Source organism: Hipposideros armiger, unplaced genomic scaffold (assembly GCF_001890085.2).
Source record: "Hipposideros armiger isolate ML-2016 unplaced genomic scaffold, ASM189008v1 scaffold_371, whole genome shotgun sequence".
Lineage (NCBI taxonomy): Eukaryota > Metazoa > Chordata > Mammalia > Chiroptera > Hipposideridae > Hipposideros > Hipposideros armiger.
The window spans coordinates 1,399,250-1,425,694 of NW_017731721.1; the positions used below are offsets into that span (position 1 = coordinate 1,399,250).

General features: G+C 40.1%; 1 protein-coding gene across 2 annotated transcripts in view; it reads right to left on the reverse strand.

Moving 5' to 3' along the window:
• The window catches only part of LIMA1 (LIM domain and actin binding 1), an 89,280-nt gene that overhangs the window by 47,156 nt on the left and 15,679 nt on the right, over positions 1-26,445 (reverse strand). For both annotated transcript variants that reach the window (XM_019662281.1, XM_019662280.1), the window contains exons 2-3: positions 13,166-13,307; positions 1,426-1,471 (exon numbers count right to left, since the gene is read on the reverse strand). In XM_019662281.1, the coding sequence (XP_019517826.1) occupies positions 1,426-1,471; positions 13,166-13,284 (165 nt within the window). In that variant the 5' untranslated portion in view covers positions 13,285-13,307. The remainder of the gene's footprint in view (positions 1-1,425; positions 1,472-13,165; positions 13,308-26,445) is intronic.

Genomic DNA, 26,445 nt, shown 5'->3' on the forward strand with positions numbered 1-26,445 from the left:
CAACCCTGTGGCTACTACTCCAGTCCAATCCATTATCATCTCTTGCCTAAATCACTGCAATTGTCTCGTAATTGGTCTCCATGCTTCTGCCATCGTAGCTCTGGTCTCTTTCTCCTCTTTTAAAAATTTAAGTCATATCATATCACACTCCTTTGCATACGAACCTTCCAAAGGTCATTGATCAGAGTTAAAGTCTTGATCCTCACAATGGTCCTATATGACCTCGCTATTTCTGTTCCTCAAACATACTAAGAATGTTTCTACCTCAGGACATTTGCATGTGCTCTGATTTTTGCCTGGCTCATGTCCTCAGATCTCTGCTCAAATGTCTTCTTGACCACTCTACAGTATCTCTCTTATCTGATGTGCTTCATAGCTCAAATCATTACCTGAAACAATATCTGTATTGTCCATCTCTCCCACTAGAATGTAAACATCATGGTGGTAGAGATGTAGTCTGCATTAATGCCCAAAATAGTGCTTGGCACTTAGTAGGTGCTCTGTGAATATTTGCTAAATGAATGAGTGAAAGGAAAGTAGAAAGGAGGAAGAGGGAAAAATAACAGGCAAGAGAGAAGGAAGAAACCAGCAGTTGAGTGAAATGATGGTAGCTTTTTCTTACAATGTACCCAAGGGGGTCCATTTTTTAATTACAGAAAAATTAAACTAAGGACCCAGTCAGCATTACCCCCTTAGAGAGAACAAATTGACAGGGCATTTAACATACTAATTTAAATAGGTTAGGTACTGAAAATTGCCAGGAGGATGTTTTTGTAATACCAGTGAAATTAAAGAATTCTTGCCCAAACATGTGAGGTTTTTTTCCTCATGAGATTAAGTCAAGTAAGATTTTAAAAAAAAATACACCATCCAGCCCAACTGGAAGTTAGCTGGCAGGGAGAGTAGAGAATGGGTACAAGCAGAGAGCTTGTTCTGAGGTTTTAGCCTTTGATGGGTCCTGCTGCTAAGAAACTTGCTAACTAGACTGGGTCAAGAAGTTTGTTTTAAACAAAGAACCCAGAGGATGGCAACAGCTGCACAGCTGCTACCATTTAAATGCAGAGATACAGAAATTCTGGTTGTTTGATTTGGAAAAAATGGATGGCAGCCTAGGAAGCCCTGTGTCCTAATTTGAGTAGAAGTTGTAAGCCATTTTACTAACCTCAGGCAAAGCACTTAGCCTTCTGTCCCTCACTCTACTCAGGAAAGAAAAAGTGGTTCAAAAGAAGAACCTCAGTGAATAAAGAAGATTCAATGCCCCTAAGGCAAGTTCTCCTGAGCAAATGGCTCATACATCAGACCTGCTGGCACAAATGCCCTGCTCGGCTGACATGGAGCCTGAGTCCCCACAGAGGCTGCAGGTGGCTGGGCCACACAGGTTCCGCTCCTGAAGCTCCACACGCCCCGGGGCTTCCAAATACTTACATTTCTCCTCTTCTCCGTGCTTGCTTCTTCAGCCGCTTTCTGGTACCTTCAGAGAAGGGAGAGGGGGGAGAGAATGTCCTCAAATTAAACTTATATTTTTACTCTTTCAATCTTTAAGAAAACCACTTCTGCATACCTAGTTCTGCCAGCAATTGTCTTTAATCAACTCTATCTGAAGAAGCAGTGAATCAGACCAGCCCTAGTTCCAGTCATCTGCTCTGATACAACAAAAAGATGTATGAGGTCAAATGCTGGCAAACAACTGGGTAGAGCAGAAAGTCTTGGGGTCTATGTCCCAGTTTCATCACTTATTGACTATGATGTCTGGCCAATAACTTAACCTCTCTCAGCCTCAGTTTCCTTATCTAGAAAATGGCTTTATATAGCTACTTTCAGGGTTGCTGGGAAGATTGAATGAGATCATGTGTGTAAAAATGCTTTGGGATTAGTCAAAGAATATAGCACTGCATTAATTCTAGGATGCATATTTCCCCCATGCTAATTCTTCTGAAATCTTCAATTTTTGTCAGCCAAATAAATGATTAAGAGGTAGTCAGACTGCCTGTACATGTGTGAATTTAGTCTAAGTTGTTGTTTGTCACTTTAGCTCAGTTAAATGTATTTGGTGGCACTACACATGTTTTAAATGCCAATTAAAATATCTTTAAAGAGATTACACTATGATTTGGCATTGAAAGAAAATGTATTTTACTTTTTTTATGTACGGATAAGAGTGCTATGTGAGAAAAGTTTATGTGCTAAGCAAGCATTGGTCCTTTTAATTAGCAGTATTTTTTCTTAGTGATGCATAAAATAGTGGTACAGCCTACAGTTGACGGCATCTTATATTTGATAAGCAGCATATATAATTTGTATTATTTTAATTTTCTTATTTCTTTTATCATTTAATTTTATCCTTTTTATTACTTGGATCAGGAGATCCCTGAGAAACAAGTAAAGTCCCAGGGCTTTTCAGGGAGGATCAAGTTTTCTTCATTTGGAGACAAAGGAGGCCTGATAGGTCCAGGCTGCAGCAAATCTCCAAGACTGCCCAGAACAACCTTACCCCAGCTTCCTCAGGGCCCCTGAGTCAAGCATTAGAGATGGTACCATCACCTGGAGAATCCCCACTATGTGCCTCTCCTTGGTCCTGCACACCTAGAATTCGATTAGCACCAATCTGACCCTAGAAAAGGGCACATTTAAAGGGCCACCTGTTTTCTGTCTTAAGGTAGAATTTCAGAATTCACAAGACATTTGGGCAAGGAAAAGGAAATGAGAGAAAAAGAAAGAGAGCAGAATGGGAAAGGGCCCATTTCTCTACCAAAACCAACTTTATATTCATAAATACCTTCAGAAGCTCAGAACTTTCCTAGTGTGTGTGTTAAATAGAATAACCTCATCTAAAATGGAAGCCAGAGAAAAATCGTGGTTCTGGCACCACTGTTTACCTGCTATGTAACCTGAGTTATATCACTTCATTTACTGGCCTCATCTACAAAATTAAGTGATTATGTGAGAGGATTTCTAAGGTTCTTCCATTCTTAATCACTGTTTAAATTTTAACAATCAGATGTTAATAAGTGTCTCATTCACCAGGTTGGATATTACCCTGCAACTGAGCAGAGCTTTCTAGTAGAGTAAGGTAAAAAAAAAAAATCTTCCAAAATTTTCTGGAATTTCATTGACCATAAGTAGGTGATGGGAGAAAATGGGATCAGAAATGCAATATGTAAACAGCTGGAAAGATATTTGCAACTTATATTACAGCCAAAAGGCTAATTTTCCTAAAATACAAAGAACTCTTAAAAATCAATAAGAAAATGACAAATAAAAAAAAATGGGCATGGATATAAATGCACAGTTCACAGCATATCAAATGGCTCTTAAACAAACAAAAAAGATGTTCAACCTCAAAATGAAAATTCAAACACTAAGAATGTTTTCTACCTATCAAATAGGAAAATTTTTTTTAAAAAAAGCTAATATAATGAAGGTAAATTAATAACAGCTCTATGAAAGGTATTTTGCCAATTTTACAAAAGTACAAAAGCACAAATGTTATGATTCACCAATTCTGTTTCCAGAATTTATTCTATTGATATATTCACACAAGCAAAATCTAATTTACATTAGATTATTTGTCACAGCATTAATTGTAATAACAAAAGACTAAAGACAACCTGAGTGTCCATTTGCAGAGGACTGGCAAATAAATTATAATGTATTCATGTAATGGAATATTATGCAGCAAATAAAAAGAACAAAAGGATGGTGGTGATGGTTGCACAACAATCTAAGGATTTTTAATGCCACTGAACTGTATACTTAAAAATGGTTGAAATGGTAAATTATATACGATGTATATTTTACCACAATTTAAAAAGAAAAACAGTGTAGTATTGGCATAAAGACAGACATATACATCTATGGAATGGAATAGAAAGCCCAGAAATAAACCCTCACACACATGATCAAAGGATTTTGACAAGGGTGCCAAGACCATCTAATAAAGTCAGTCTTTTCAATAAATGATGTTGGGAAAACTATATATCCACGTGCAAAAAATGAAGATGGACCCTTACCTTACACAAAAATTAAATAAAAATGGATTAAAGACCCAAGTATAAGAGCTGAAACTATAAAACTCTTAGAAGAAAACAGGGACACAGCTTTGGGACATTGGATTTAGCAACAACTTCTTGAAATGACACCAAAAGCATAGGCAACAGAAGAAAATACAGATAAATTAGATTTCAACAACATCTGTGCATCAAAGGACACCATCAACAGAGTGAAAAGACAACACATACAGCGGAAGAAAATATTTGCAAATCATGTACCTGATAAGGGTTAATATCCAAAATATACAAAATTTTTATTTTTATTTATTTATTAATTTAATTTTTTTCTTTTTTCATTTTTCTTTTTAGCTGAGCCATCCTGCCATTTGTTGGCAGATCAGCGGCAGCTCAGCTCGGGCTGGGAACCAAACTGGCGACCCTGTTGCTCAGTGCTAGCACTCTTGAGCGAGCTCTTAACCAACTGAGCTACTAGGCCGGCCCCCCAAAATTTTAAAATAACAAATACGGGATACTATTGTGCATACTATTCTGCATCTTTCTCCATTTAAGAACAACTGAAGTTTTCATTCAAGGAATATGTTCTAAGCACTAGAGAAAAAGTAATGAAAGAAATAACCAAAAGAGACATAGTTCCTGCTCTCAGACAGCTTACAATTTAAACATTAAACACATAAGCACACAAATACATATATAATACATGTATATTTACATATATATATGCATATACACATCCACACACACACACACACATATATAGTGAGAGATTCTTCAAAGAAAAAGAACAAAGTATTATCAAATAACCTAACAAAGGAACCAAACTGAGAAGGCAGGGGGTGGAGTGTGTGAGTGAGTGAGTGAGTGAGTGAGTGAGTGAGTGAGTGAGTGAGAGTGTGTGTGTGTGTGTGTGTGTGTGTGTGTGAAGGAAAGCCTCACTTGAGGAAATTACCTTTAGGCTGAGATCTGAAGTTTGACCAGGAGTAAGCCAGGCAAAACGAGGCAGAAAAACATTCCAGGCACAAAAAAACAGCACATGCCAAGTCCCCAAGGCAAGAAAGGGTCTCCTGTTTATAAGGTACACAACTCCAGTGCTGCCGATGTACACCAAGAAAGGGAGAGGGCAGGAGATTATGCTGGGAGGCAGGGGCTTTGTAGGCCAGGCTAAGGATTTTGAACTTAATCTTAGGTACAATGAATGGTCATTGACCCGAATCATGTTTTTAAAAGAGCGCTTTGGATGCTGTGTGGAGAATGGACTGGAAGGGGCCGAGAATGGAGGTGGCATTAGTGAGAAATGATGTTGGCGTGGTCCAAGGTGGTGGCACGGGAGACAAAGAAAAGTGAATAGATTTGAGGTAGAATCAACAGGATTGGTAATGAGGTGATGGGGAAGAAGTCCAGAATGGTTCCCAGGTTTCTGGCAACTGAGTTAATGGAAGTAACATTTACCGGAATGGGGAATTCTGAAGGAGGCGCAAATTTGTGATGGGGAAGATGAAGAGTTCAGTGTTAGTGTTGTTAACTAAAACATCCAGTCGGTGGTGGCAGTGATTAGATACATGTGTCTAGAGCTCAGAAAAGCGATCTGAGGCAATACTGTAAATTTATGACCTGTCTGTCCAGGGATGGTATGAAAGCATGGGAGTACATATCATCTACAAAGAGGCGTGCGTAGTGCGAGAAAAGGCCCAGAACTGAACTCAGTCTTGGGGACTTGAACATTTGGCCGTCAGAAGAGGGAAAAGCGGTGATAAGAGAGAATGACAAAGAACAGACAGAGAAGTAGGAGGCAAACCAGGAGGCTGCCAGAGAAGTCAAGAGAAGAAAAAATGTGGGAAGGAAGAAATGGTGAGAGGTCATGTAAGATAAAGGCGAACAAACATCTCTTGGATTTAGCAACACAGAAGGCTTTGGTAACCCTGACAAGCCTTTTCCATTACAAATATAATTCATTCGCCCATACTCCTTTTTAATGGGCATTTGGATTGTTTCTAGTTTTCCACCATTACAAATAGTGCTTTGGTGAACGTCCTTGTGTATATGTGTATGTATTTTTTTGTATGTATATAATTTTTGTATGTATGTATGTAATATATCTGTTTGAGAGAGTTCTTAAAAATGGAAATGCAGAAACACAGTGGATTATAGCTAGAAAGGAACTTAGAACTGGCCTTTAACCCGTGTTTTCACACCCCTAGGTTAATCATCTACAGTATACGAGTATTACAACAATAATACAATATATGAAAGCCGCGGCCAATCAGCAGACAGGTTTATTCTTAGTCAATTATTCTCCAAGGCAAGATATTTACACTGTGGTTAGTTGGGTAAATAAGCTCAGGAGTTTCCTTTACTGCTGTAACAGAAACACAGATTCAAAGAAAGAAGATCAAATTAGTTTTCATCTTCAGTCCTGCCCTTTTAGCACTGAGGCATCTGTAAGACACTGGAGTATAAACCGATGGCTGGCTTGAACTGTGTCTTGAAACTCCCACTCAAATACCCTCACCCCTTATTTATAATGAAGTACTTGCTAAATATTAGTAGGTACACAGGGAGACAGGTTGTACATCACTGCTTTCTTCTAAGTCGGGTCCTTGGTACTTTTACATTTTGTACCCTCAAAATGCTAAGAGACGCTAAGGTGCAATACTCCTGAATTCAGTGTTAGAACAGGATTCTGCCTTCAGACCTTCCTCAAAGGTGCTTAGAGCAACTAGCATTATTCTGACACAAAATGTGAAGGTCATTTGGGGAAGGGGGAAAGGCATTTTGAGGATCCAAATGTGAGGGCAAAAAATATTTGCAATGAGATATCTATAATTAAAATCGCATCCCTCTTCCCGTCCCAGATTTTTTGGTCCTTCAGTCTGCTCTTCTTCACATACAGAATTTAATCTTGCAACTGCTTATTAATGCTCAGCTGTGAGGCAGGCAGCTGATGGAGGATGCTGAAATTATCTGGGGAGTAATAACAGTGTCTCAAACTTTTGTAAAGTCGGAAAACAGAGTGCCTGGGCCATGACGCTTGCTTGTGTGCCCTCAAATAGTGTAAGGGGAACACTGAGCCAAAACAGGGAAAATGGAAACTCCCCAGTTTTAGGCAATGTATTTTCTTCTGGAACAATTTCACCAGTAAAATGTTACAGAGAAGCAAAGGAGTTAACCAGGGAGATCTGAGCGTCAATTTTTTTTCTTAATGAAGGAAGAATAGTCACAGAAAACTAAATATAAACTCTGTTCTTTCTTGGGACTATGGAGTGGGTAAAGTTATAACAAGAGTGGGAAGAGCTGTGACATGGCCGAAGGCACTATGGATGGGGGAAGGGAGTGGGTGTTGTGTTCTGCCACTATCTTGGGGTGTGATCTTCAGTTATAATTGCTGGACCTTAAGTTCATTATCTGTCAGAGGAATGGGACAAAGGTTAGCCAGATCAGTAGTTTTTAAACTCTTTTCCCTGCAGAATCCTCTTTTCAAATGATATCTTATTTAGAATCTCACTAATAAAAGGCATCAAAGCCCGAGGACTGGGGTGAAAGGGCCCAGGCTCAGGCTTTAGATCTTCCCATGTTCCCAGAACTATCCCCTGAGTTTTCTCTGAAAAACTCAATTAAGATAGTTTGAAAACCACTGAACTGGGTTCCCTTTAATTCCAAAAATATATGAGTCAAAGAGAAAGCTTCTGCAAAGGAGCCAAATTCCACCAAAAGAGTCAAATTTTAATCAAGCAAAGGATTATGTTATGTTAAAGTCAATGGTGAGTGAAACCAAAGCTGGCTGTTCAAATTGACCCATCGATAGGTCCTTCCTTTCCTCAAATTTAATGATTTATACAACAGAGAAGCTTAGTAAAAGAAAAGTTGGGAGCTATAAGGTAGTCATGAGACACAAGTTCTGATGCTAGAGAAATTATTCTCATGCACATATAAATGTAAAATGTATTGTTAACAATTAGAAAGTAAAGCCCAGCTAATTCTACAAATGTCAGCCAGATTAAGTTTCCTCTAAATTTTATATTAGCCTCTGACCAGACACCTTCTAAGGGTTCTTATAGTCTCTTAATTGGGCTTGTATAGGATTGACTAATTCCAAACCCCATAACAGAGTATTTCAAAAGAAGAGAAAATCATGTCACTAGGTATTAGATGTAGATATCCCTCGTATGTCTTGTGGAACACAGTCCTGCAATCTGCTTTGGGAACCCACAGTAAGTGAACCCTAAAAGCCTTAAGCAACATCAGCAGTATGTCCCCACTGAGTATGAAGCCTGGAGAAGAAATCAGATTGATTCTTATTTTCATCGTCTTAAGTGCACTTTATCATATCCTGTCCTACTTCTGTGCCTTAGCTCCTATTGTTCCCCTTCCTCAGCAATGTTGCCACCATCTTCCTGACCCGTCAAATACAATTCTAGTCATCCCTCCAAACCAGTTCAATGTGTTAGGATATATGCACCAGAAGAAAAATACTAGACAAAACAATTAAAAATATTAACATGGGCAGGTTACTCGCAATGCCTCAGTTTTCTCAGCTATAAAACAGGGATAATGTCCCTCCCTCATATAGCTTTTGTTAGGATTAGAAGTAGTATTTATTTCTATCAATAGTCTACCATAGTGTCTGGCACATTGAGTCTGATTCATGAGTTCAGGATTTACAGTATTGCATAATTGCCGTTTGCCCTTATAACCTTCATGGAGAAAAGACAACCTACTACTGCTATGAGAAGGTGATCTCTTAAGATCCCTTTGCAAGTTCTTTCTGAAAAATGATTAAGGGGCCGGCCGAGTGGCGCATTGATTAAGAGCTGGTTTGGGACGCCAGCTCTGAGCAACAGGGCCCTGGTACAAATCCCACATGAGGGCCAGTGACGCTGTGCCCTCTACAGCTAAGATGGTGAACAACAGCTTGACCTGGAGCTGGGCTGCCGGGAGTCCCCGGCGATGGTGTAGGCTGCAGCCCCTGCTGCAGTGGGCTGCCATAAGCTACTGTGTGTGGCCGGCAGCCAGCGTGAGCAGCCGGCAGCCGGTGTGAGCTGCCAAGAGCCGCCAAGAGCCGCCATGAGCGGCCATCCAGAGGCCGGCGACCAATCTGCCTCACCCGGAAAGAGCGCAATGATAATACCAACATGGGCCAGTGAAGCAACGTCCTCCACAATTAGACTGAAGAAGAAAAGGACAGCAACTTGTCTGTTCCCCTTCCCTGGATTCCCCAGCACTGTTCCCCTCCCCCAATTACCCAATAAAAATCTTAAAAAAAAAATGATTAAGGCCCCTAAGATGAACAGCTTTTTCCATTTTCCTAACTCTCATCAATGCTACTACAACACTCAAATCCTTTATCTTGAGAATTGGCTGGGCTGGATAATGACAGAAAAAAGGAGGGAGAAGGGAACTGAGGAACGGGTGAGAGTTTCTGACGTGACTGACCAAGTTAGGCAGGGAAGGAAGGGAAGCCGGGAAGGGAGCTGACATCCATGGCCTGGGTCAGTGGGAATAAGAGAGTGGAACAAGTGGAAGCACAGAAGGATCTCATCAGAGAGTAGGTTTTCCACACGCACATTTCAGAGATGGATTCTGGGTGATGATAAGGTTGGGGCTGGATGCAGGGGCATGGGAGACAATGTGCAGGTGGAAGAAATAGGGAAGATCAGGAAGTTATGAGTCCAGAGTATTAGATAGGTCATTTACGTAGACCAGTGATTCTTCACTGGGGGCACTACCAGCCCCAGGGGACATTTGGAAAAGTGTGGGAATCTTATTGGGGTTTCTCCTCCACACCTTTCTTCTTTTTTGGCTGTCACAGTGTCACGGGTGCTACTAGCATTTGGAGGAAGGCAAGATGATGAACATCCTGCACAAGGAACATCTGCCTCATCTAAAATGCCAATAGCACCCCCACTGAGAAACATTGAAAAGGGAATGGAACTAGAAGCCAGTGTCCTCACTGAAGGCAAGGAGCGTGGTCTGGAGGCTGGTACCCCACTGCAAAGAAAAGGAGGATAAGAAGAGTATAGTGAGACGTGAGCCTCAAAGCACAGGTTTAGAACTTCAGAACAAGGCTCAAAAAACAAGGAATGGGAAACAGCGGTGGAGTGTAGGGGAGTAGCATCTCTCACTCCTGGCCCCAGAATAGTTCAGGGAAGCACATGCAGAAAACAGCAGGCAACCACTACTCAGAGACAGCATGCGTGTCAAGGGAAAGCCAAGTTCAGATGAAGAGAGGTGGGGGTAGGGAGTGTGAAAAGGGTAAGAATGTGGAGAAGTTGCTCTGCAGAACAGGGAGTTTCCAAGTCCCATTAATCACATATCAACACTGTCTCAAATCCTTCCTTTCCTTTTCATTCCTGCTGCCCCTCAATAGCTTTCACTTTCACTTGGGTTCTCAAGAGAACCTCATGACTTGTCTTCGTGCTGTCGATTGCTCACTTTTCCAGTATACTTTTTACACTGTTGCCAGATGCATCTTTCTAAAATGCAAGTCTGATCATGTGATTCTCCTTGCACAAAAACCTTCACTTGTTTCCACTGTTCATTTAACTAAATCCTAAACTTAGCATGGCATTCAAGGCCTTCCTTCACCTGGCCCTAACTGAACTGTACCCGTCCTTTCTCCCTTTTGTATTTCTCCATGCCAGACTGCTTGCTCTCCTATTCCCTTTATTCATGTTCAGCTTCTACAATCCTTTGCTTGACCCTATCATTCTGCTGTATGTTCAAGTTCACTGCTTTGAATTCACAAGTCCATCTGTTCTATTACCAGTACTTCCTACATTTCCCTGAAGGTAAAAATCACCTGGGATACTTGTTCAAATAAAAATTCTTGGGCCCCATTCCAGACACATTGAATCAGAATCTTCAGGGGTGGGGAGCTGGGAAGCCATATAGGATGGTATTAAAATATGTCCAAGAAAATCTTTGACACTCCTCTCATCAAAAAGTAGAGTCAGGGCGGCCCGTTAGCTCAGGTGGTTAGAGCGCAGTGCTTATAACACCAAGGTTGCCGGTTCAATTCCCACATGCGCCACAGAGCTGTGCCCTCCACAACTAGATTGAAGACAACTATTTGACTTGGAGCTTGATGGGTCCTGGAAAAACACACTGTTCCCCAAGAAAATTTCTTTAAAAAACAAAACAAAACTAAACTAAAAAAAGTAGAGTCAAATTCCCCTCCCTCCGAATATGAGCCAGCCTTAGTGACTTGCTTCTAATAAAGAGAATGTGGCAAAAGTGCGTAACTTCTGAGGGCTAGGTCATAAAAGGCAACATATCCTCTGACCTGACTCCCTTCCTCCTTTGTTCCCTCCCCCCGCTCTGTGTCTGGACACTTGCCCTTGGAACGCAGCCAATCAAGCCAAGCAGCCACATGGAAAAGCCATGTGTAGGTGTTCAGACCAGGGCCCCAGCTGAGAGCCCAGATGACTGCCAGCATCAACCGCCTCACTTGTGAGGTGACTGAGCCTTTAGATAACTATGGCTCCCAGTCTTTGAGCTACAGTGACTGATGCTGAAGGGAGTAGAGGCAAGCCCTGTGCAAACTGCAGATTTACTAGCAGTGAGTGTTGTCATTATTTTAAGCCACTAAATTTTGGAGACTGCTTTTCATGCAGCATAGGTAACTGGAACGCCATATTAGTAACAGGTACCCCATGTGATTTTTAAGATGAAGGAAGTTTGGGGACTTCCTGTACTATGTAAGCTATACTGTTAAATTCCTTTAGGCCAGGGATTATGCCTTAATAGCTTTCCAGATCTCGATCCCTTTTTTTCTGAAATCTCTATTGATTTTCTTTCTTTTTTTTTTATAAGAAGAATGCATGTTTGACATACAATTATAGCAATATAAAATTCATAATGTAGAAAGTAAAAGGGCTAGGCAGTTCTCACTCCACCTCCACTCCACCTTAAGCGATAACAAAGGTCAACAGCTTAGAAGGGCAGTGTTCTTCACAGACAGGTGTTTGATGGATTTGTTTTTGAAAAAAAGGTGACATTGTAGATTACAGAAACCTCTTATTAGTATTTAACTATATCTTAGATATAGCTCCCAGAATTACTTTCTTCAAATCTTTACCACCTTCCTTCTCTTAAATGTACTGTAGCTTCCTATTAATTAACAAACTCTAGTGAGGTAAACCTGTCCTAAGCTCCTCCCTACTATGGCATCTCTATTTGACTGAAGTCGATGTATTTTCAATCCTGGTATACTATTTACATATACCATTCCTTTGACATTTGTTGAGTGTCTGCTATGTTCCAATCACCAGGCTACACCATGGGGAAACAAAATAAGCAGGAAAGGGGCCTTGCATGTCAAAGAACTCATGGTCCAGAGCAGGGGTCAGCAAGCTTTTTCTTAAAGGTACAGATAGAAAATATTTTAGACTTTGAGAGCCATATGGTCTCTGTAGTAACTCTGCTGTTGTAGCATGAAAGCAGCCGTAGACAATACACAAATGGACATGGTTGTGTTCCAGTAAACCTTTATTTACTAAAATGCAGCCAGTGGGCTGTAGTTTGCAATGTTTGACAGAACTTTATGCAATGATGAAATGTTTCTGTGATGTCCAATATGGTAGCCACCCATAGCTAGCTACATGTAGCTAGTGGACACTTGAAATGTGGCTAGTGTAGGTGATGAATTGAATTTTAAATATTATTTAATTTTAATTAATTTATATTTAAATAGCCTATATGTAATGGCCACCATACAGGACAATGCAGGTAGACAGTGCACCTTACATTCCCTTCAACTAAATCAAAACTTGCCTCAAAAACTCATCTCAATGAGGAATCCTTCCTGACGAGCTTTTACCCACGATGGTCAGTCACTTTCTCTCTTAGTCTGTATCTAGTTCTTACTCCTATTCATTTTGGACTTGCTGGCATTTGGCTTAATAATTATGTTTCATAATTAAAATGCATAAATTAAAATGTGTCTGTAACTTTTTCTTTTTCCAACTAAAAGTTCAAAGACAGAAAACGTGTGTCCTGATTATCCTCCTCCTCCTTCTCCACAGTGCCTTTTCTGGCCCTTAAAATCCACAAGGTGCTCAATAAAGCCCTTTTACACCACATATTTCCCTTGCTGATTTCCCTGACAGGTGGTAATGTTGGCTCAAGACAGATAGTCCTTTTGGACCAGAATCATCACTTACTTGGAGAATATTTCTACAATAGCCGATGACTTGTTCTTGTTGACAAGAGAAAGTTCTTTGGCCGTTACCCTCAACGATAGTGAAGTCCATTGCCGTCTATTAAATGGAGTTGATTCCATCTTGTCTACAGATACTGAAATACCTATGTAATAAAGAAAGTCAGAATATTAGACACAGAAGAGGATTCTCCAGCATCCAAACACTGGCAGCGGTGTGGTGTAAGTGAGAGAGCAGAGCGCCTTAGAGCAGCAGACCACACTCCTCCTACCAGCTCTCTCAAAAACTGTAACCTTGGTCAAATGATTCAATATCTTTGGGTTGTAGTTTCCTGTAAAATGAGAAGGTTAGACCAGATGATCGGTAAGATCCCTTCCAGTTCCATCATTTTATGACTGACCCTACTGTGCAAACATCAATTGGCCTTTCCCTGAACTTAAGTCTGTTCCAAAGTCACATTTGGAGTGAAATGTTCCACTCTTCTGAGTTACATCCCAGGGGAGGTACAATCAGCATCTCTGTAGACTCAGATCCAAATTAGGTTCTACCTACATCCAAGTTTCTTTTGGCTGCCCTCTCTCCCCAAGCTCTGCCGCACTGACCACTTGTTGTTGGGGAGATAGCTGGGGACACAGCATGGGATAATATAAAGAGCGAGGGCTTTAAGGCAAGCTAGACTTTAGTTGAAATCGTAATTATTACCTTGAACAAATTATATTATCTTTTTCAGTTTTAGTTTCTTCAACTGAAAAATGAGATCAATACCTATCTTTATAAGGTTTGATGTGGATTGAAGGAGATAATATATTTAAAATACTAGGTATGTTACAATAATATTAAGAGCATTTTAAATATAACATATTAGTATTGGCTTCTGTTATGATTCTTATTATTTTAAAGCCTTTTAACAATTTGGAGAAGTATAATGAACTTTAAATTCAGGGGAATAAAGCCTCTATACTTAAGTTCTTTTCTAAATCCCTTCAAGTCAAAGAATACATAAAGCCATGCCATTGACATCACCTAGTGCCTATCCTGGATTGTTTGGTTTTTGCCCCAATAATTACTAAAGGAGTTCCAATCTTTGTCCAGGTGAGGTGAAAGTAGAAATGAGTCAATCATTTCCTAATTTGAAGAGTGAACAATGTAGATGAAAGTACAACTTGCAGCTCTCTTGACAATGACAGAGCATAACTGATCGGGTAGAATGTATGGTTCCTCAGGTACTGCTTCCAACAGCCTTGACAACAGAACACACAGTGTGTTTACCTAAGCAACCTGGGCCTCTGTTTCACACTAAAAGTCCTGTGATGCAGAGTGAGTGATAGGCAACCCTAAAAGAACACACTAGTTTTCCACATGTAATTCTTGTTCTTCCAACTAAAGCCTTGTCTGAAAACAATGTTAGTTTTATTTTTGTTTATTTTAATCCCCAAGTTGGAAGGCAACATAGAACCCTCTAATGGTATGGAGCGCTGGGATGAGAGAGAAATGCATCTAAGTGGGAGTGTTGGCCCCATCACTTAAAGCTGTGTGTTAGTTGCTAAAACTTAGATTTCTCAATATAATAATAGTACTTACTTCATATACTCTTTATGTATAAATAAGATAAAAAGAAAAGACCCTGACATAGAAAAAATAATAAGTAATGTTCATTTTTAAATATCTTTTCTTTCTGAATAAAATGACCTTAATTCTACATGTTTTTTGAAATAAACCTGAATGTATCAAATAACATATTTCTCTATTTACCTTCTAGTTTGTAACTGACAAACCCACTGAACACTCTCAGCCTTTTCTCTAACAAGAAAAAAGACACTGAAGCAACAAACAATTCAGCTAAACTTAATTATGTAAAACCACAGTAATGACCTTTTAAGCCAAGTTTAGGAAATATGGACCAATATTCTAAGACACTATTTGGTAAAGTTATGCTTCTATATAGTATAGGTGCGGGAATAAATGCTGATCTCTTCTACAAAGATCAATTCTGAATCAAAAGAAAAAAAAGAGGATAGGCTGTCAAATTTGTTTATAAAAAAGGAAAAGCATAAATTATTTGAGGGACTGAATGTGATAAAGAAAAAGGAGTTTAATTCACAAGTCTAATTCCATGCTCTTAATTACTCTTGGCCAGAAAGTTAAGAAAAGTCATAACATCTATCTTGGTATAAGGCTGGGGTAAGCACACTTTATACTTGAGGAATGAGGAGGCTCACACCCTGACCACACTTCTCTTCACAGAAGCATACTGTTATTTCTTATCAATGTGATTAGCACCCTATGAAATAGGTAAAGGTAAGAATCACCTGGTACCAGGTTACTGAGTAACTACTTCCTACAAGGTCCAGGGATAGGGCCCTGCCCAAATAGTGTACAGAATCTATTGGGCTTGCTAACATGTACACAAATAATTATAGCACAAGGCGGAATGTGGTTAGAGGCAATGCATGACCTAGGAGTACAGGACCTGACTTTGTGGCTTGGTGGGTGGGAAGGGAAAAGACATCAGGTTGACTTGAAATTTAGGAATGGGCAGAATTTCAACAAGTGAGGGCGGGAGGAGGAAAGTGCATCTCAGGTAGAGGGAACAGCAATACACCGTTAGGAAGCTGAAATAGCACAAGAGACTTCAACAGAGTTAGACTCTAGGTGCAAGAGAAGTTGAAGATAAGCTATGGGAAGGTAGAATGGGAAGAGCTTTGAAAGCCAAGCTAAGGAGTTCGGGCCATATTCCAACAGTGGAGAGAACTAGCCTGTGAGTGAGCTGAGATGAAGTCTAGTCTTAAGGTGCCACTCCCTAGCACACGTGAGACCTTTATGGCAAATGAAAAAATAATCTCCCTGAGCCTCAACATGCGCATTTGTAAGAAAAGAGCTCTGTAGTGGATTACCCACAGTCTCTCTGGTGGAACACAGAAAGTTTCTGTAAAAGCAAGTAACACAATAACAGTCATATTTTAAAAGATGATTCTGCAGCAGTGTATAACTTGATAAGAGGGTAAAAGATTGGAGTCTAAATTACTATCAAGAAGATCCTAAAACTAAGTGAGAGGTAATCAAGGCTTAAATTAGCATAGGTGGGAATAGAAAGATAGAAGGAGAACTGACAGTTCTTAGAATAAAATGGACTTAGGGTAAGAGAAGGAATCAAAGCTGGCATCATCAGTCTTGAATAATGTTGAATGTTGATGCCATTAAAAGAGTAAATATAGGAAGAACAGAGAAAATGAGTTGCTTTACACATGTTGAGATACACAGCAGCAATAAAAATCTTACTGATACACAACAGGAAGCTAAAAATTCAAGGCTAAGGTGAAAAATTAGACTCTTGGAAGGAAATGGACATTTTATTTTATTTATTATTATTATTATTTTTTTTAGAGGAGCAAAGATTTTTATTGAAGCAAAAGTACAGCTGTCTTATGAGAGGGAGTACCCAAAACGGGGATACCCGGAAATGAACATTTTAAAACATCAGCGTATGGGACCAGCCTAGTGGCTCAGTTGGTTAAGAGTTGGCTTAAGAGAGTGAGTTCTGAGCAACAGGGCCGCCAGTTCGATTCCCACATGGGCCAGTGATGTTGCGCCCAAGATGAGCTGTCGCTGAGCTGCCAACAGGTGGATAGAGTGTGCACTCTTAACAACAAGGCTGCTGGTTTGACTCCTGCATGGGATGGTGGCTACGCCCACCCGCAACTAAGATTGAACATAGCACCTTGATCTTAGAGGCCATGAGCTGCCGACGGGCAGCCAGATGGTGACTGGCGCCCTCCACCATGAAGACTGAAGAATAACAACTTGGCTGGTCCCCTTCCCCAATTCTCCAACACTGCTCTCCTCCTCCAATTTCCCAATTTAAAAAAATACAGAAAAACCCCCAAACCCAAAAAACAAACAAACAAAAAACATCAGTGTATGCAAAGTACATATATCTCACTTAATCCTCACAACCACTTTAAAAGATTGGTTTTATTATTTTATATATAAATATGTGATGAAGAAACTGAGATTCAGAGATTTAAATAACTTTACTATGATCACTTAGCTATAAAGTAGCAGGGCTGGGGTTCAAATCCAGATTATTTTTCATTCCAAAGTCAACTTTCTTTCCACTACAAGTAACGAATCATGATTAAAATCATCACTTTTAGCCAAGGTAGAAAATTGCGTAGCAAAATCTCTGAACCCCCTAGCTACAAACTCATACAAATTATCTTTTAGTAAGAGTGCAGTGGAAAGTATCTTCCCAGAATGATGACCATCAGAAATAATCATTTGTTCTTTCAGAGATACTTAAAGTTACCTTGGGTCCGCTTGAAATACTCTCCATTGCGATTCTTTTGGCTTTCATGGGCTTGCATTAAAGGTGTGATATTTCCCTCCACTTACCTGCTCGCTCTCAAATGAGAGTCCTATACTCAGACTTTAGGACAATTTCCTTAATTCTAGAAATCCTGGTAACAATTAAAAAGGCATGTACCAACACCTGGAAAGACCTACCCAGAGAGAGATAGTCAATCTGGGCTGCTATAATATTGAATATGTTTTCCAGAGGCCCTGTGGACTTTAAGATCTAATCCATTGCGCTGCAATACACAAATTATAACAGTAGCTATCACTTATTAGGCACTCACTAACTCAATCCTTACAGAACTCTGAAGATAAACTAATATTATTTTCATTTTAAAAAATGTGGTTGATTGAGGTTGAGTAATTTGCCTAAGGTCACATAGCTAATACATGTTCCAGGCAGAACCCAGTGTTTCAGTGTGGAAAAAAGTTGGGTTCTGCGGAAAGTAATCTCACAGGGTGATCTGATCATAAATTCCTAACTGGACAGCTCATGATGGGTAATTACGCCCCAGGCCTATAACTTCTTTAGTGAAAGGTTTTAAAGCAAATCTGTTCATTGTTCTTGTGCATCTAGGTTAACTCACCTTTGAAATGCCAGAAGCAATACTCCTCTAAGGTGTAACCACCTTCAAGAGTGCACAGAGGGCCAGCAGAGTGACGAGTTGGTTAAGAGCTGGCTTGGGATGCTAGCTCTGAGCAGCAGGGCCCCAGTTCGGATCCCACATGAGGGCCAGTGACACTGCCCTCTACAGCTAAGATGGTGAACAACAGCTCGATCTGGAGCTGGGCTGCCCGTGAGTCGCTGGCGACAGCATAGGCTGCAGCCCCTGCTGCAGTACACTGCCATAAGCTACCATGTGTGGCTGGCAACCGGTGTGAGCGGCTGGCAGCCGATGTGAGCTGCCAAGAGCTGCTGTTAGTGGCAGTCCAGAGGCCAGCGACCGATCTGCCTCACCTGGGAAGAGCGCAATGATAATACCAACATGGGCCAGTGAAGCAACGTCCTCCACAACTAGACTGAAGAACAAAAGGACAGCAACTTGTCTGTCCCCCTTCCCCAATTCCCCAGCACTGTTCCCCTCCCCCAATTCCCCAATAAAATCTTAAAAAAAAAAGTGCACAGAATCTCAACTACTCTGTGATCCAATCACCACCTTGCTTTCTCCCACCTTTATGTAATCTTCCTTATGTTTCCTCCTCAATTCCAAATGCATAAAAAGAAACTGCAAAACTGTTATTCTCTGGAGCATTTGAGATCTTGCTTCCTGGCAATTGTCATCAGTTTGGCTCAAATAATCTCTCATAAAAATTCTCTACAGGTTTGGACATTTCTTATGCTGACAAGACTCCAAACCCAACCTCTTAAGTCACACACATTCTACTACCACTTCAACCATAAAGGAAGAACTGCTGGAATGGTTGACAGTTATGTGCAAGAGTTAAAGGAAATGGATATAACAAAAATAAGTAAGGTTTTTAGCCTCAGAGACTATAAGGATCATGTGTAACAGATAAAAAAAAGATACATAGAAAAGGAAATTATTTGCTAAGAAGATGTCTTCAGCTTTAAATACATGTGGCAGATTTTTACAATGACAGCAGTTTAGAAATTAGTAATCTAACTCCCTATTTTTTTTTTAAGATTTTTTTTTGGGGGGGGGGAATTGGAGGAGAGGAACAGCGTTGAGGAACCTGGGAATGGGAACAGACAAATTGTTGTCCTTTTGTTCTTCAGTCTAATTGTGGAGGACGTTGCTTCACTGGCCCATGTTGGTATAATCATTGCGCTCTTCCCCGATGAGGCAAGATAGGTCGCTGGCCACTGGACGGCTGCTCACAGTGGCTCATGCTGGCTGCCAGCCACTCACAGTAGCTCCTGGCAGCCCACTGCAGCCTACACCATCGCCAGCAACTCACGGTAGCCCAGCTCCAGGTTGAGCTGTTGTTCACCATCTTAGGTATAGAGGGCGCAGTGTCACTGGCCCTCATGTGGGATCCAAACCAGGGCCCTGCTGCTCAGAGCTGGCGTCCCAAGCCAACTCCTAACCAACGTGCCACTCGGCCGGCTCTAACTCCCTTTTTATATTAAGGGAACTGAGCCACATAAAGGTCCAATAATTTCCCAAACTCACCAGCTAGTTAGTATGAGAGCCAGAGTTCTAATTCCCCTAAAAGTTTTATATCCTACCAGGCAGCTCCTATGGATGAGTTGCGGCCTGAAGATAAAGATCTCTGAACAAAGGTCCTTGAAAGTTTAAGGGTTGGGTAATGACTCACTGGGGTATTTGGCCGCTGGTATCTGCTTCCTCAAACTATTGCTTAGGGTGAGGTCTGTAGCTGCTCCAAGAAACCTATTATAATAGGAAGACTTAAATCTACCCTAACCAGGCTGCGACAAAAGCAAATGAAGTGCCATTAATAAATTCCTAAATCCTGTTCTTATAAATCCAATCTCAGTCATCCCCCTCCCTCTTTTTTTTACTCCTGAGATGGTTACTTGTACAAGAGGCATAGTTGCCTGAATATAGCCTCAAAAAATTAAAGAGAACAATACGGGTTTGAACTGTGAGGGTCCATTTAACACGTACATTTTTTTCAATAAATACTATAAATGTATTTTGTCTTCTCTAGCTTACTTTATTGTAAGAATACAGTGTATGATACATGTAACATACAAAACATATGTTAATTGACCGTTTATATTATTGGCAAGGCTTCCAGTCTACAATAGATAATTAGTTAAGTTTTGGGGAAGTCAAAAGTTGAACGCAAGAAAAAAGTTGTACACAGATTTTAGACTGTGCAGGGGGGCGGGGGTTCAGCTCTAACACCTGCGTTGTTCAAGGGTCAACCGTACAAACTTACTTGTTAAGAGAAAATGTTATTTAAAATAATAAATAATAAAAAGGGAGAAAATGTTATTTTTTAGAAATAAATTGTAGAGATTTAAAGCTTTTTTTAAACTGATAACTCTAATTTAACAGGTTAAAGAAAGCAACTAGTTAAAAGAAAAAAAAAACTAAAAAACTTTAAGATGCGAAGGGGATTTTTAAACAAAAGCAATGTGCAATATGTGCCCACATAATGGTTTTTCAGAATACAAACTATAGTTATTTATAAGGGTCTATCTTTGTATAAAAAAATTGTGACTAAATTCATATACTTCAAAGAATTTTTAGAAGTTAATTGCTATTTTTTAACATTTCACCTTTTTGTTTTTTTGTTTTAAAGATTTTATTATTGGGGAACTGGAGGAGGGGAACAGCATTGTGGAATTGGGGAAGGGGAACAGACAAGTTGCTGTCCTTTTGTTCTTCAGTCTAGTTGTGGAGGACGTTGCTTCACTCACTCATGTTGGTATTATAATTGTGCTCTTCCTGGGTGAGGCAGTCACTTGCCGGCCATTGGACAGCTGCTCATGGCAGCTCGCGAAAGCCCACGCCAGCTGCTGGCCAGCCCCACTGCAGCCCAGCTCCAGGTCGAGCTGTTATTCACCATCTTAGCTGTAGAGGGCGCAGTGTCATTGGCCTTCATGTGGGATCCGAACTGGGGCCCTGCTGCTTAGAACTGGCGTCCCAAGCCAACTCCTAACCAGTGCGCCACTCGGCCGGCCCTTTAACCTTTTATCTTGAAGTAATTTTAGATTTACAGAGTTGCAAAGATAGTACAAAAGTTCTCACACAATTTTCACTTAGTTTTACCTTATATTACCATACTACAGTTATCAAAATTAAGAAATAAACAGTGGTATAATACTATTAACTAAACTACAGACTTTATTTAAATCCTACCAGTTTTTCCACTAATGTCTTTTTTCTGTTCCAGGATCCTACACTGCATTTAGTTGTCATGTCTCCTTAAGTCTCCTCCAGTCTATGACAGTTCTATTTTTCCTTGCCTTTCAGGACCTTGACACTTCTGAATATTGGTCAAATATTATGCAGAATGTCTCTCAATTAGGGTTTCTTGGGCTCTTCAGTATAAAGAACCAGGGTTACTTGGAGAAATGGTTGGTTCCAGAGCTGGTACAGGGCAAACAGAAGATGGGCCTGGAACATCTTGTAATGCTCAAAAAAAAAAAAAAGTTTTCTCAGATTAGATTCAGGTTGTAGAAGTTTGGAAGGAATACTGCAGAGCTGATGTGCCTTCCTCACTGCATCATAGCAGAGGGTATGTGATGTAGATGTCTCATTACTGGTGATGTTAACCTCGATCAGTTGGTTAAGGTGGCGTCTGGCAGGTTTTCCCACTCTAAAGTTACTATTTATTTTTCCCTTTATGCTTCGTAAATATTTTGGGGGAGATATTTTAATCCTGTTCCTCCTTAAACTTTTACTCACTAATTTTAGCATTCATGGGTGGATCTTGCCTTCAGCCATTATTACTGTGGTGTTCTAATGGTGATTTTCTATTGCCCTCCTTCCTTCTACAGTTTCTTTTGTTTTTCATTTTATTGGGGACCAGCCATGGTCATTGGTTACACATTGCTTTCATGCTACAGTGGCCTAGTTGACTCTTTTAAGGAGGGCGCAGCTCACAGTGGCCCATGAGGGGATCCAACCGGCAACCTTGGTGTTATCAGCACCACGCTCTAACCAACTGAGCTAACTGGTCACCCCCTTCTACAGTTTTTAATTGGACTTCTTCTATAAGGAAGCATTGACCTTTATTATTTATTTATTTATTCAATCATTTTCTTTATATTAGTATAGACTCGTGGATATTTATTTTATTCCCTGGGCTATTTTATTTTATTTTATTTTATTTTTGCTCCAATCGGTCCAGCTTTGGCCATTTGGAGCTCTTTTTGCTTGGCTCCAGCGTCCCTTCAACATGCCACCGATTTTTTAGAAGCATTTCTTCACTTTCTAGCACTATAAGATAGTCCATACTTATCTTGTATTTGCCCTACCCCAGCCCAGGAATCAAAAAACCCTCATTCCTTTTACTGGAGAAACCAAGATCTGAGCACTGGTGTGCTGATTGCTACTGAGATGTCACTGCTTCTAGGCTCTCTTAAGGGACAGAACCAGGAAATATAGGTAGGTATGTATATTAACCCATATACAATAGATACACATATCTATGTTTTTATATTTATCTCTATATCTAGCTACCTATTTCTATATATTTAAACTATAAATTCATAGTGATACTTCTGACTCCAATTTAGCATCACAAGATACATTCTAGTACATATTCCTTTTTATTTATTTGTAACTTCTTTCTCTGATAATGAGAAGCCTAATTCCATAGAATTTTGACATGAAAAGAAATCCAGAATCTCTGAAATTATGCTATTACCAGTATCTAATCCCTTAACACACCACATTTTTTCTTTTTTTTCATTCCCGCTGGAATGCTATCCCTTCCTCAATCTATTCACCTTTCAAGACTCCAGGGAAAGACTACCTCTTCAAAGAACACTTTCTTGAACTGCCCTAGCCCTATTTCCAATCAGTATAGGTCACTTCCTCTGCCTTATCATAATTTTATGAGTCCTACTCAATAGAAAAGTTCTTGAGGTCAAAGGGCAGATCTCCTTTGCCTCTTGCCCTCCCAGCATCTAATGTATTGCTTTCTAAATAGAAGGAACTCTATAAACTTGTCTTGAATGAAATTGCCATGAATGTTTAAATTTTATCTAAAACACTATCAGTACAAAAATGAATGCTTATTGTACAGTCCAAAACTAGTTGTCAAGAAAGTACATGTCATTTTTCAGAACGGTGAATTAGTCATTTTAGCTTATTCAAACTCTGAGATAAACGCAAGTGATATGAAAAAAAAAAAAGGAACCACTAAATAACTTCAAATATTGGGTTGTCGGAAAAGTCATGACGCATTTTTGCAACAAAAAACATAGAAAAAAATGTCATGACTTTTCCAACAACCCAATATTATACATATAAAGCTCACTATTATTCAGCAACACGGTGACAGACAAGTCTGTAGAATAATCATTGTTACTGTTCTTAGATCTTTAGCCAGGTCTCTGTAGAAACATAGATCCTAGACAATAGGAAAATTATAACAATGACTAAAATCCCAGGGGCCAACAAGGATGTAGATGTTTGCATCAGGACAGATTCATTTCAATGACATTGTTTCTTTTTTTTAAATCTCATTTTAAGGATATTTTTGTTCTTAAAAAACACTAAGATCCAGAACAAGGGTAATGAAAAAGAGGCTGTGTAATGAAAAGCAGTTTCCCTTCTGGAAACTGCTTGCTAAAGAATCAGCAACTTGCACTGCGGGCACTTACATTCACCCTTAGTGATTCACACTTTACCACTTTTATCCAGAGATAAAAGAAGAAAAGGAAGTACCCGCAGATAGTATCATCCTTCTCCCACCTCACCTATGTCAGGGGGGAAATAATTGTCATAACAGCCCATCTGAGCTCCTGATCTTTCCAGTCCATCTCCCCAGAACCTCACTTCACCTCCAACTCTGACTCTGCTTTAAAAACATGCTCACATTTTGATGTGTATGTGCATGTGCACGGGTGAGCGTGTGTGTATATATATCTGAAATTTGTATATATGGATAAAATAAAGAACGCTTTTTTTCTCATAAGCTTCCCCCACGCCCCGCACAAACTACCTCACCTTGCTCCACATTTACAGCCAAACCTGTCTCCAGGTACTCATTGTTTCCACTTCCTCATTTTTCATTCATCCCTCTGTCCACCTGGGTCTGGCTTCTACTCCTACCATCCCTTCAACTATTTTCTTGAACATCTCTTACTGTCAAAATCTAAGAGCCATATCTCAGTTTTTATCATTCTCTGTTGCCATTTGAATTGTTGATTAGTTCCTCATTTTTGAAATTGCATTTCCCTTGTTTTTTCTTAAATGCTACTGTTCTGATTCCTTTCCTATCTTTGAAACCATTTTCAATTTTCTCGCTGAATCCCTTCTCTCCCCCTCCACTCATTCCTGTTCCTAGGCATTAGGAACTCAAGGGTCACTCCTGTTACTCGGAGGCTCAGTTTCTCTCCTGTCTCTGGGTGAGCTCAGCCACTCTCAAGTCATCAAAGGTCACTCACACCAGATAATTCCCAAAGCTGTAGCATGAGCCCTAATCTTCCTGACTTTAGTACTAGGATTTCCACTGCATGCTGGATAGCTTCCTATGTCCCACAAAGATACAACGTAACACAGCCCAAATCATATGTCTCATCCTCTCTTACCTCTACCCCTCAAAGTAAGTTTATATAACCACAAATAATTTTTCTCAAAAGATGAGCTAGCATATGAATTTTTGCTTATATCAAACAAAATAATATAACATGAAAAATAGTATAACAAAACTTTGGGGCAGACGGATGGCTCAGTTGGTTAGAGTGCATGCTCTTAACAACAAGGTTGCTGGTTTGATTCCTGCATGGGATGGTGGGCTGTGCCCCTTGTAACTAGACTGAAAATGGCAACAGGACTTGGAGCTGAGCTGCGTCCTCCACAACTAGATTGAAACAACTACTTGACTTGGAGCTGACAGGTCCTGGAAAAACCACTCTGTTGCTCAATAAAAGTTCTTTAAAAAAAACAAACAAAAAAACCCAAACAAAATGTGCACAAGGTTTGAAGTTAAAAAGAGGACTTACAGGTTCTCACTCAGCCTTTTCCAACTGCTGATTATAGGCAATTTATTCACCTCTCTGAGGAATATACCATCACCTTCATCAAAATTTCCATATAAAATGTATAACACATGACATACAGTGGAGAGAGAAGGGCATAGAGGCTATGACCATAGGCTGTGAAATTTGAATCTAGCTATTCAAATCTCACACCACTCACTAGTTGTATGATCTTGGTCAAGTTATTACACTGTGTCCTCATCTGTAAATTGGTGGAAGAGCGTGGGGGGAAGAGCCCACCTCATAGCATTTTTTTTTTTGAGAATTAAAACAAGTTTCTAAACGTCAAGTATGTACTATACTACCTAGCACCTAATTAATGCTCAATAAATCTTTACTATTATTATGGTTATTAATCAGTAAGTATTATTTTACACCCACCCTTTATTTTCTTTCACATGTGGACTTTGTATAAACTTTTTCTCACATCTTTGGGTAGACCTAACTCATTTCTCTTGATCCCTGGCCTTTCTCTGTATGTGATCCTTACTCTGTCTTAAAATGCTTTAGACCTTCCCAGGCCTTATACTACAGGTCCCAGCTTAGATGACACTTTCCTCCTGATGCTTTCCCTGAACCCCAAGCCTGGACTAGGAGGTTCTGCTTAAGTTCCTAAAATACTAGACCTATCCCTAACACTGATCACATTTTGTAGTTTTAGTCACACTGTGTTTTAACTCTCAGAACAGTGACTGGCACATAGTGGGTACTCAAGTATTTGTTAAATAAAGGGAGGAATATCAGGTATCTGAAATCATTTGTTGGATTCAGCTTAATTTATAGACTAGCACTTTGGGGGAAGAGAAAATGAAACAAAACAGTGGGTTATGTTTGTTTATTCCAAGACAAATTATTCCAAATTATGAGAAACCAATGGATATAGCTATCCAAAAATGGTCTCGGGGGCCGACCAAGTGGCTCAGTTGGTTAAAAGCGTGAGCTGTGAGCAACAGGGTCGCAGGTTCGACTCCCACATGGGCCAGTGAGTTGTGCCCGAGCTGAGCTGCTGCTGAGCTGCCAACAGGTGGCAGAATGGCTCAGCTGGTGAGAGCACATGCTCCTAACAACAAGGTTTCCTGTTCCTGTTCGACTCCTGCATGGGATGGTTGGCTACGCCTCCTGCAACTAAGATTGAATACAGCACCTTGAGCTGAGCGGCCGGGAGCTGCCGATGGGCAGCCGGATGGCGACTGGACTTGGAGCTGAGCTAGCTGCGCCCTCCACAACTAAGACTAAGGACAACTTGGCTGTTCCCCTTACCCAATTCTCCAATAAAATCTTT